Source organism: Thermobia domestica, chromosome 11 (genome assembly GCF_964235325.1).
Source record: "Thermobia domestica chromosome 11, izTheDome1.hap1.1, whole genome shotgun sequence".
NCBI lineage: Eukaryota > Metazoa > Arthropoda > Insecta > Zygentoma > Lepismatidae > Thermobia > Thermobia domestica.
Window position 1 is genome coordinate 74,126,547 of NC_137464.1, and position 12,615 is coordinate 74,139,161.

Below are 12,615 nucleotides of genomic sequence, written 5' to 3' on the forward strand. Positions count from 1 at the left end.
ATTTAACTATTAACAGATCTTTTCTTTCTTTTTCGAGAAAAATAACAAAAAAAAAAAAAAAAAAAAAAAATGGCCTTTAAACATTTTTCCTATCTTTTATGCTTTTCAAGATATTGACATTTCTAGTTTTTCTTTCAAACTGAAATCCTCGTTTTTAGATATTTTCGGGATGAAAGGATATATCCAGTTTCCTTAACTTTTTAAAGATAATCAATATTGGCATTGCACATTTCTTCTTTCAAACTTTTGGAACTGTTGGCATTTAAAAAAAATTGAATCCCGCCTTTCTTAACTTCTTTCGTATTTTTTTTTTTTTCTTTTGAAAAACGAGATAGCAAAAATATGTTTTCTTAAGCTCCTGAAACTGTCGAGTAATTGCTGGCATTAAACATTTTTCTCCGAAAAGAGGACCCCTTTTGGAGTTACTGACACAATATGTCAACTTTAACTTACATTGTTTTTAACCTTTACCGCTTTTTTTCGGGGGGGGGGGGGGAGTCCTTCGGAAAGAACCGAGAATGCCATGTCCGCTTTTCTCAAGATCCCCGAGAATCCCTAAAACTGTTGAATGTGTAAGTCTAGACACTTTCTTCCATTAGCACTTTCAAAACCATCGTTCATATATTTCATTTAAGCAGGCTGCTAGAAGTCTTTACATTTTAAAGATTTTCCTGTGTTACAGGATTATTTTTATGTTTTTTCTTAACTGATCTAAATTCCATGTAAATTAGATTTTCACGAGTTCAGCAGCTCAGTAACGTTGTCTCTTAAAATAGTTAACCTCCCATTGATAAAGGTTTTACTTTAGCTAGCTATACAGAAACAAGGAGGGGGGGGGGGTGTACAATTGATTTAATTAAATTTATAAATTCTGTAAATAAAAATAGCTTTTCTTACCTGCTTGCTGCACAATGGACAAAAGATTATTCTTCCATCGTATGTTAGATCTGGAAATTCTTGCAACCACTGGCGAATCAAGGTACTTTTTGAAGACTTCTCCTTTGGCATTGTTGCGTATGATACAAAACTTCTTTTTAAGAATCCTCAAGATCTGTGACTGGGCTGTAAGCCGTTGAGTCCAATTGTTCATGCGTTGTAGAGACGATGTATCGTTCTTGAACTACGTGTTTAAGATAAATCACTGCACTGACCCGAAAATGATACATGGATGGATACTCCAGTCAACTGAACCGCGTCACTTCATGAATCGTTTCTGTTCGTGGACTTTGGTTTTTCCCAAATATTGAAAGCGAAGACCCGAAGAGATTCTTGCTTCAATAGAGCTGTGTGTTGATTTGTGAATGTGTGTGTGTAAACTATTGTCCAAATTCCAGAGAGCTGAACGGATCACAGAAGAGCTGAAGTGAGCCGCTACAGAAGAGAAAAGGTGGAATAGTTCCAAGAATGCAGAACGGCAGGGAGGGGAATATTGGTTACTGCGATATGCACTTAGCAATAGCTTTGGTTTTGCCCCTGGGGAAAGAGAGACAGACAGAAAGAGATAGAGATCTTTCAGTACAGTGTCTGCAGGATGCAAAGGGATGGTTTGTCTTTGTCTTTCACAAATGGGCTTGACCTTGAGCAGAAATAGCTCAACTTTTAGAAACAATTTTTTACATACAACCACCCTCTGCGTTTCACTTCTTCATACGAGTTAGACTAAAATTAGCCTCGACAAACACACTCACTCTGCCTTCAGATTTGTCAATTAAATTTCACTCAACACTAAAAAAAAAGTTTATTTAAAAAATACAGGAATTTTGTATTTTTTGCAGTTTTAGGCATTTTTAGGCCAAAACGGCCAAAATAGGCGCTAAACTCCATTTTAGGCATTTTTAGGGCACTTATAAAGTGTTTTAATAGGCTTAATTCCTCATGATTCGTAAAGATCCGAAGTATTTTTTACTTCCTATAAAGGGAACAAAATAGGCATTTGCCTTAAAATCCGAAGTCTAGTCATTACTGCAGTTCGTTAGTGACAAAATGGAATGTAATGCAGGTAAATTAATTGATGAAGAATGTCATAAGTGTGTATATGTGCCAGTATAAAAATACATGATGGCACTTAATGAGTTCAGAGAAGAGAAGAGGAATCTTCTGATGATGCAAATAAGCAGTGGCATCATAAACATATCGTAAAAATAGGAAATGGTTGATTTTTACCACTGTCGGTTTCCGACAGGAGCTCATATGGTTTGGATCACACGTTAAGCTGTAGGTCCTCGTCTTACATAGTCTCGCTGCTAAAAGGGACGCTAAACTCAAAAATCCAAGCGAATCTACCACTTGCGGTTTGAGTATCACCTCGGTCAACGAACTTGATTCTTAACATTTTATGCCTTATTGGCCAAAATTATTGATAATCCACTAAGTAGGTCTTAAGATTTTTTGGCAGCCGGACGGACACACGGGAAAGTAAATATACGAGGAGTTTTGAGGAACGAGACTTCCTTATAATATAGAATAGGAATAAAATTTCTAATTACACTTAGGATTTGAATGCTGCCATCCTGACTGAAGATTGCTTTAGCTTTCCTCGGAAAACGCCAGGCAAATACTGGAATAGTACTTCAAGATCAACATTATCGAAGTGTAGTGTTGAGAAAATACAGATATATCTTTAGTAATTTCCGTTTTTAAGTAAAACTTTTTCGATTTGTGTTGAACTAACATATGGAGAAAGACATTTTATTATTTTTTTGTACTAATACGCGAGTATGTACTTCAAAAACAAATGTAATATAGTCGCATTGCTTTTTGTTCGAGATTACAGTTGAACACCATTGCACCAAACTTGATAGAGCGCGAACAAAATTCATTGTATATGATTCCTAGACATTCTGAAGATCTCTTGATAAATTCAAATTTTGTCAATTCTGAAACTATATTCGTGTACACAGAAACATTAATTATAGTCACATTAAGGATATCATTTCAATCCAAGTTTTGAAGTATACTTTAGGAGATTTTTCGGGAGGGAGAGGGAAGACACTGGGTAATTTTGGACCTGAAAAAATTCCAACAACCCTGATTTATAATGGACAGCTGCGTTGTTCTAGTTATTCAAGAAGTTAAAAATGGAAAATATCTCGTTCAGTTTTATTCGCGGGCCGGATAATAGATACTTTGCGAGCCATATTTGGCCTTTACTTCTTTTAGGTAAATAAATACATATTGAGAATGAGTTAGTCACTGTTGTTACCATATTGTATTTAATATTGTCATTCCTTATAATATTTAATATTGTCATGCAGGAAACCCTAAGGACAGCGTTAGCAATGGGAGTTGATCGAGCAATCCATGTGGATGTTTCTGGAAAAGATTATGAAACTCTGCAGCCTCTCCATGTATCGAAGATATTGGCTAAACTTGCACAAGATGAAAAGGTTGATTTAGTTATAGTTGGGAAACAAGTAAGTAATCTGAAGCCCTCGCCTGGGATGATCTTTAGTAAGATCCTGGTGATTATTAGCCTAGAGTACAAGTATTAAAGTTCTAGCATTAATGTATCGGAGCACATTTATCACGTATGCCTTCAGTTCGGATAGCTGCGTGATAAATTTCCGATAGGAATATAAAATTCTAGATTAACTTAATGTCTTGAGTTACTGTTGTGTAGAATTAAACTTTTTCGTATTTATTCTCTCTTTCAGATATTTCAAAAGAGAACAATTAAAAATTAGATTGCGATAGATTACGTCAAAACCAAATTCTTCGTGAAACCAAACGGAACAAATTATCAATCTGACAGTTGTCAGGAAACTTTTGTAGCTGTAACGACTAATCCAAAATGATAAAAATTAAATTGTTCATGTTTTTGAAATATCTGGTTGTGGGAGAGAGATTTTTTTTTTTTTTTCTTGAAGTACAAAATAGTAACAAGTTGGTTCATTAATTATATTTACAACTTCTCATTACAAAGCAAGTACTTGAGTGTTTAAACGTTTCAAGTTTGTTATCAATACCATCATTTATCGAGTGGTTCTCAGTTCAAGATCGTTGATTAAGTATCAGTTAAGATCGTCTATTGAATATTTTGCTATTTGTGATCTTCATAGAAATACATACCAAGGATTTTTCATGGCAAAAAATGGAAACAAAAGATGAACTTACTATCCAATTGTAAACTCAACCCATTACTTGTAATATAAAGATAGACAAACAGAGAATTGTATACATCATGTTTTCTATGTAGGAGCAAAATTTCTTTACATGCGCCGAGGAATAGGGGAGAAGTGTATCGAAACTGTTTCCAAATTCATGTTTTGAATGTCATTTAAGATACAGGCATTTTATTTTACAGTCAGTAAATATGCATTATCAACTTACAAAACGCTAGTATGATAGCTCGTCATGATTCTCAGCCTGCTCTAACGCCATCTGTTAGCGAGCAGCAAAACTACGTTTAACAGGCGCTATCAGGAGCTTTCTAGACCTAGAGTAAGGCCGCGCTAAGAAGAGCTCTGACAACTCTCACGTGCGATCAAGCGCGGTTGCCACATTTATCTTCTGTAACAATATAAATATAACAAGGGGCACATTTTGTGGAAATGAATCATATATGTATTACAACAAAAATATTAACATTATGCCTGACGAAAGTATTAGACAAAAGAAACAAACAAATTAGTATTGCGTTAAGATAGTTTACAAAATCCTAAAGAAAACAACCGTTACTTCTAAACACATAGGGCCTTATGCAGAGTCGTTTTGACATATGATTAGCGTCATACTAAATGCCTGACTACTGCATGGAAACATATGTTAGTCGAACTCTTTAGTATGAGATCGGGTTTCTTCGTAGCTAAGCGGTTAGCGTACGCCTTTGGCATGGGAGACCCCGGTTCTATTCCCGGCGGAATCTCATGTGGTTCGGATTCCACGTTAATCAGTAGGCCCACGTCTCATATAGCCTCGCTGTTGAAAGAGACATTAAACTCAAAATCAGTTCAACTCTTTAGTATGACACTAAACACGCGTCAGAACGACTCTGCTAAGACCCATAATGTTATTTTATTTTATTTTTTTAATGAAAACTACTTACGTTAGAGAATGGCTTTCAATTGTAGATAATTTAATTCCATTTACTGTAGAAATCTTACGCTTTTTTCCTAGGGTGGATAAAATTTCCGTCGGTTCAGCGAGGTCTTTCAGGCACTTCTCTTTTGTGATTCTTTTCACAGTTGTAGGGCTAATGTATAAAGCTGAATCTACTCTTTCAATCACTTTATTCAATGGCAATAAAGGACCGTCGTTTCGTTCTTTCTCCAAATATTCCCTAAGATTAAACACAAATTACCGTTCTCCTTTAGCCTAACCGGCATAACCGTGGGACGTAAAACTCAAACAAATTCCCGTGCCTGACTTGTCAAGGGCACCCCCTTTCCGCACTTCAGGCATTGTGTTCATAAACACAAACACACACACATACACACACTAAATTTATATTTTAGGTCTATGTGAATAATACGAATACAAACTATGTTCCACTGAAGAATGAAAATAACAACACAATATTCACACCAATGCACTGAGATGATAGCACAAAAAATCAAAACAACCTGACAACACAAAAACTTTCACAGTAATGAGTAGGTATAAATGCGACAACACTGTTCGGTTACCATGGAAACAACCTAGTGTTTCCAAATGTATTTTTGTGGGTCTAAACCTATCCTCCCCTTCACATATTGGTGAAAAAATGTCTTGTACGAAAAGACAAACCTAGCTGGATCACGTTCGTTACTTTCCAACCACTCAATTTCTAAATCAGTCCTTATGAAAAGCTCATTATAACAATCTCTGTAATATATAGAGTATGTAGGTACATTTTTTCCTTATGTCAACAAATTTCCTACAAAGATCATTAGAAATTATACTCATTTCAGCCTGACATTCCAAATAATAGTTCATTGCCCTTGAACTTTAGAAGAGCCGTACAGACTCACTACCCTCTTCGCTTTCAATTCCACGAAAACCTACTCCCTGCGGCGATAGGGAGGTGGACCGGTTGTTGTTCCATGTAACCCCACTTCTATTTACGTAGCAAATTTGTCAAAAGGACAGAGTTGTGGCAATAACTTTAGGCCTAGTGGAACTACGTTGTGCTGGAATGTTGAGGAGTAAAGTGAAGTACGATTATTTTTTTAAATATCTAGTTTGTAAATATTTCAACTTACAATCTGATTCAATCAGTGATAAAGTAATTCGATTCCTTTATCGTTCTGTCATGTGGTTGCTTTGATTCTTCTTGCTATGACGGTTCGCAACACTGTCGTCAACTTACACGATGTTAGATCTGTCAGAGCTCAGGTTACGATGGCCCTAGTCTAGTTGCCGTCACGTCTTTATTCACGTGACCTTCCATTGTGCCGCATGACACTGGATGGACGCCGAAAATTATAGAGCACTGGCAGGGAATCGAGCCTGGGAACACACAGATATGAGTCCAAAGCTCCAGCCACTAGACTACGGAGCCGCTCCATCGTATCAGTTAGTGATTATACGAAAATGTTGTCCCAAGGAATGCAGTGTCTTTGTTGAAACTACCGCCCTAACATTTTCATGACATGATTAAGGGAATTTGTACGGTGGAAGGTTAAAGCAAATAATAAGCAACACTCATTAATGAAATGTGTGTTTAGATACTCATGTTTGAGGGCTTTACTGCTTTTGTATGTTGAACCACTTTCATGAACTGTATAAGGTAATAATTTATCTTTCTCTTTTGTATAGGCTATTGATGATGATAGCAATCAAACTGCTCAGATGACTGCAGCACTTCTGGATTGGCCTCAAGCAGTGTTTGCATCAAAGGTTAGTTAATTTAATATTCTATCGACATACAAATTTGGTATATAGTGTAATACTATATCTCTAACGACATTTAGAAAAGTAATCAAATTGTTGTTTAGAAATTAAGCTTAACATTGTGTGTCTGGATTTAATATGAAATTCAGGGTGTGATTATGTGAGAAAGTCCATAGGCAGATTTTCATATATATAGGATTCCACCACACAGACAAAATGTACAATTTCCACGTGCTGTAGAATTAAAAATAATTGAGGTATTGACATTGTGATTAAATTGAATTGATAATTGATGTGTAGATTTCATCAGTATTTTTAGACAGAATTTTAGAGTTTTTTTTTTTTTTTTTTTCGAAGAATAAGGAAAGATATATACAGATTTTAGCATTCTTTCTTTTAAATATCAACATCCAGGTCATGTCAGGAATATAGTGTGTAAAAGCCTTAATCATTATCTTTAGCAAGTTTTGCAACAGCATTTTCCTTCATTGGATGATCTGTTTCTGTGAACAGAAGGAACTTTCTTGAGAACTCGTCGAAATTTATCGGTGATGGATTGTACGCCATGTGTTACGTCAATGTTTTCTTAAGGATTTCCATCATATTACTTAGACGGAGGCGTTGGACAATGACATTTGGAAGTGTTGAAACCCCTTCAGTATTTGCTAGCTACGAGTTCAGTTTGTTTCCGAAGCTTAGAGAACCCTGGCTATGTTTATTAATAAATAGAAGTTTCGTCTAATAAAGAAATGCTCCGTTTTAGTTGTCAAGAACCATTCTGTTCAATAGTTTCTACATATTTAACAATAAGTGATTAACGTAACGGACAAACAAATATATAAATAGGTCATAATCGTGAGTGAGCTTATTTCCAGTTTGCCTTTATAGGCATATAGAAAATTAGACAAGCTTGATAAGTATGCATCATATCAAATGGAAGAAAAGAGATGTAATAAAATTAAAGGAAAAGGGGTTTTGTCTGTGTGACAAAAATATGTGAAAATAACATCCTGATTGTATGGCATCTGCAAAATGTGGTTTTAAAAATTACAAATTGACATTCAGTACAATTAAATGTCTACGCCTCAGTTTGCACAAGGAATTTCATGAGAGAAGGTGGGCAACGGGCACCCTTTCTTTTAAAACTCGGTGTGCAGTACTGCACCTTTCTCACACACAGCTGTTTGGTTTGTACTCAATTTTTCAATCCGTTTCTATAGTTTCATCAATTGTTTTGCAAGGTTACATCAGGACTATATTTTGTTACATGTCTACTGCTTATAACTGCCAAACGGTGGATATGTCGATCCATATTGATTACTTCATTTGTAAGGGGTCATTTGTAGTCGATTATCACAAATTACCCCGAAATTTGTTCCAATTTGGAACTTTCCTGTATACGTTTTATTACTTTCCGTGTGTAGCGTTTTTAAAATTATATTTATTTATATCAGATTATCTAAAAAGTGTAAACCTTTTGGTAGCCAAAATTGAAAATACATTTATTGTGATTGAAAATAACATTATGCACTATTTTGTTTGATGATCATCTGCCATTTTTTTCTAGCAACACCCTGGCAACATCCCGTCGCTATGAAACTTATGTGGTTTCTGGTCAAAATATTGTGACATGTGATTTTCACAGGTCTCTTTTGAAACCAACTTAACACCATTCAGGAATTCTGCAGAGACCGAAATAAACGACAACCTGACGGTGCTAGGTGCGGGCTATACGGTGGAAGCATTAAAACCTCCCAGACAGGTTCTCTTAATTTCTGACGGTTGTTAAAATGTATTTGGTCTGGGGTTGTCAACATGGTATACGACACCTTTTCTGTTGACCAGTTCCAGCTGTTTTTTTTCTTTTTTTAATTGCTAGGTGCACTCGCGCTAGTTGTCGACGGCACAGCTCGGTGTCTATTGCCCTGGACGGCAGCAGTAGTTTGTAATGCACGATGCTCTTCTAATCCCACCAAACGCATAGCATAACCTCCATGGGTGTCAATGTGGGCTTTGCCACACAGACTGTTGAACTTCTTCTCGCTTCAACCACGATCTTTTTCGCACGTTGCGGTTGTAGATAATCCACTTTTCGTTACTCGTGATCAACCGCTTCAGAAATAGCTCTAGTTCGTTATATTACAATAGAGATTCGCAGCTAGAAGTTCGATCGACTAAATGTTTTTGAGTCAGATCATGTGACACCCAAAGATCGAGATTCTTTCTGTAGCCAGCTTTTTCGAAATATTTAACACTGTTTGGTGATGGTATTAGGTCGTTGGCAATGCCTTGACTGCTTACACACCGGTCTTGTTCGACTTTTGCCAGAATATCATCTACTTTTCCTTTGTTTGTTCGCCTACTGTGAGGAACATTTTGGACATCGAAATTTCCAGAACGAAAGCGGACTGAATCATCTTCTGGTTGTGGCTTTTGATAATCTCTCTTGCCTATAAACAACACAAATTTTTTCACGGACGTCCGGAGCATTTGCGCTGTTCTTGAAATAAAATGGAAAAATGTAGCCCAGTTTTGCAGAAAGTAGACTCATCATCACGGCTCAATACAGCACGTCTGATGAGAAGAATTACGACACTTTTTGCACAACTACTAGCTTCAGCTATCAAATGACATTAGACCTGACCCACTGCGAGTCATACTGTGAGCTGTGGGACACTAACGCCATCTCGTGTGCAAAAGTTTCAACGCTTTTTAGACTACTTGATAATTGGTAAACATTTATTTTACATCATGAAAAGGTCTATATAAGTGCGCGACAAAAAGTGTGCCTATTGATTTTTCACTACTGGAAGCGAGTGCATGCACACAACAGAGAAAAGTGATGAGGGTCGCCGTTTGTCTTTGTTATTTTATCGTGAAAACTAAAAAGGACTTCATACTTTTAGTCAATCCAAAACTCGTTACTGCTAGTTGAGATCGTTATTGAAAGAAGACAAATCATTGTTATGTTTGTTCAAAATCCAAATCCGTTTCTGAGCGATCAGAAACGGGCCAAAATAGATATTTAGTGTCAGATTAAGAAACAGATATCCAGAATCTTGGATAATTGGTCACTTAAGTCTAGAGACAATATATGCCTGAAAATTGATCACATGTTATGAAATTTTGACTGTGAAATAAAAATTGATTTGAACCTGAAATACAACGATCCTGCATTATTTAATAGGTAAACAGACAGTTCTGTTCGGTGAAGCTAGAAGAAAATCTGAGTTTAAATTGGACAATAACGATGTCAAGATAGCATTCGTGCTCGAACGTTAGAAGTTTGTGTTAGTTTATTAAGTTGATTTCAGTATTGGTATGGTTTGAAGGAAGAATTCTAATTATTTTTGAAAAAGGAATATAAAGTAGCCTAAGTGATAAATTGGGTTGGAAATCGAGAATCGTTTCATAGAAAGCAAAATAAACGAAAGAAGTACATACAGATAGTGGACAAGTGTCTGGAATATATGCTGGCCGTTAAAAATTTTCAGTCCAGACTATCAATTCTAGCAAGATTTTAACAAGAATGTCATTGAATGTTAAAATTCTAAACATACGATCCAAGCGATTGAAACCAAAGCAAGAAATATGGTAGAACATCATACAGGATCTCTGTGGGTAATTGGTACAACTTGCCTACGACAGTGGCCGCAGCAATTCAAAACAGCATGAATTTTAAAGTCTGCAAAAGAAACAGTGTCCCAAAGGCCGATCTCTCTTCTTTTTATTTGTGGTAAGTGTGATTTACCTTCTGTTTGTACCAAACGTAAATTTCAGATATACATAAATTCAGTCGCAGAAAAAGAAAATCAAGTGGCTTCCAAGTTTCTATCGTATAAATTATCCTAACCTGAAAAACGCGCAGATCACTTGTGTGTTGCCATAGAGTCTATTTTACCTAGGTATATGTACAGAACAACGAATAGATGTAAGACGATGCGCGCCATGATTAGAAGTTGGCTCTAATTCATAAAAAATAATTCTCCGATAAAACCTTTAACTTTTACATTTTGGTTGATAGTAAAATTGTTGGACAGACAAGTTTCATTGAATGCTTACTTGTCAGAAGCTCTACACCTTTGTCTTCAGGCAGAATTGTAGCAAACATATTCCAGGCAGGATTGTAGACGTGTATTCCTCGCTCATTTCAAGTTTTCATTGTGTGTTTACGTATCCAAGCATCATCTTGTTGACGTGAGTATTGAGTTTTTTATTTTATTTTTTATTTTATTTATTTATTTATTTATTTATTTGTTTTTTAACAGATTGAAAAGACAAATGGAGAACTTGCAGTTACACGTGAGATTGATGGTGGATTGGAAAATATTAAAGTGAAATTACCAGCTGTTGTCAGTGCGGACCTTCGATTAAACGAACCTAGATATGCTACTTTGCCTAATATTATGGTGAGTGAAGTTGTGCTATAAATTTAGTGAATTAAGTGAAGCTCTTGTATGTTCATTTCGCGTTTGTTCAGAAGCAGTTTTCTCCAAGACTGAATTAGAATGACTAAACTGAAACGAGATGGTTATGATCTGTCGTGTTTTTAAGGATGTGGCCAGAATTCTGCTCCACATATTTAGCATTGACAGTTTAAGCTATCTTATAGAAACTTTGCATGACGACAATGCTCATGATGTAGATGGATTCGAAGCAGGATGGTTGTGTTCGGTTATATTCTTAAAGAGTGGTGCCATAAAACGTCTCATACTCTTAGCATTACTAGTCCATTCCGTCCTGTTCGAATTAGTTCGTTACAGGTTCTGGTTGCGGCATGCATGTTACATGAAAAAAAAAAAAAAAAAAAAAAAAAAAATCTAGCATGACAGTCATTGTATTTGTACAAATCCAATATACACTTAAGAGCTGGATTTTCTTTACCTTTGGTGGAGTTTGCCATCGCATTGAGCATATTCCAGTAACGAGTCTTTTGCCATTCTCTCGAAAGCCTCGCCTCTCTCTGTCAGAATACCTCCACCCTTCCGTATCTTGTTTCTTCCTACTCTCTCATATCTAGTAGTAAATGTCAGATAGAAATCATCTTATTCCCATTCTTTAGTAGATATTCTTTCTAGCTGTACACTGAGAGACCTATAGAGTATAGTTGAGTTCTTGCCTATGGTATATACATTCGTTGGGGCGCTCTTATCTTTACGTATTTCCAAAGTAGCCCGAGACGGTTTGATTAAACTTCGCACTATGATGTGGTGATAGTATAGCTAGTTTTGAAGTGAGATGGTTATGTTGAATCATGTCCTTTAAGAATCGTGGTCGAAAATCTTTTCCATACATATAGCATTACCAATTGATCACGTTTCAATTCTACTGAATAAGATGCGATTTGGATCGGTGTGGGGGAATACAAAAAGAGAACCTTCACCGAACGAGATTTCTTAACTGAAATTCCCACCGTTGTTGGATTACGTCCATAAATTGACAATAGAAGGTGGTACATTCACTCTCAATTTTCCTTTCAAATGTTGTCATTTACATGGCCAATATGTCTGTGTTGGCCACCATCGGTTCCATTGAAAAGTGGACAACTTACAGAAAATAAGTGTGGTGTATTTTTAGGATAGGATTTCTATATAGTATTACTTGATTGTAAAATTCTAATAAGCAATAGCACAACAGCTACTTTTAAATAATGTATATAGAGTAATCATAACAACACAGAACTAGAAAAAATACTACAGTATGTTTAATATATGTACTGTATCAAGATCAAATTTATTGGCGGTGGTTTATTCTAGACGTATTTCTTTTATTCTTTTTGGTCCAGATGCATATTCTAATTTTGTA

The 12,615-nt window shown here is 35.9% G+C and overlaps 1 protein-coding gene across 1 annotated transcript in view; it reads left to right on the forward strand.

The window, feature by feature from the left end:
• Etfb (Electron transfer flavoprotein beta subunit) overlaps window positions 1-12,615 on the forward strand; it is a 49,009-nt gene that overhangs the window by 22,615 nt on the left and 13,779 nt on the right. The window contains exons 3-5 of the mRNA XM_081730607.1: window positions 3,255-3,413; window positions 6,736-6,816; window positions 11,079-11,219. Coding sequence (XP_081586733.1) covers window positions 3,255-3,413; window positions 6,736-6,816; window positions 11,079-11,219 — 381 coding nt within the window. The remainder of the gene's footprint in view (window positions 1-3,254; window positions 3,414-6,735; window positions 6,817-11,078; window positions 11,220-12,615) is intronic.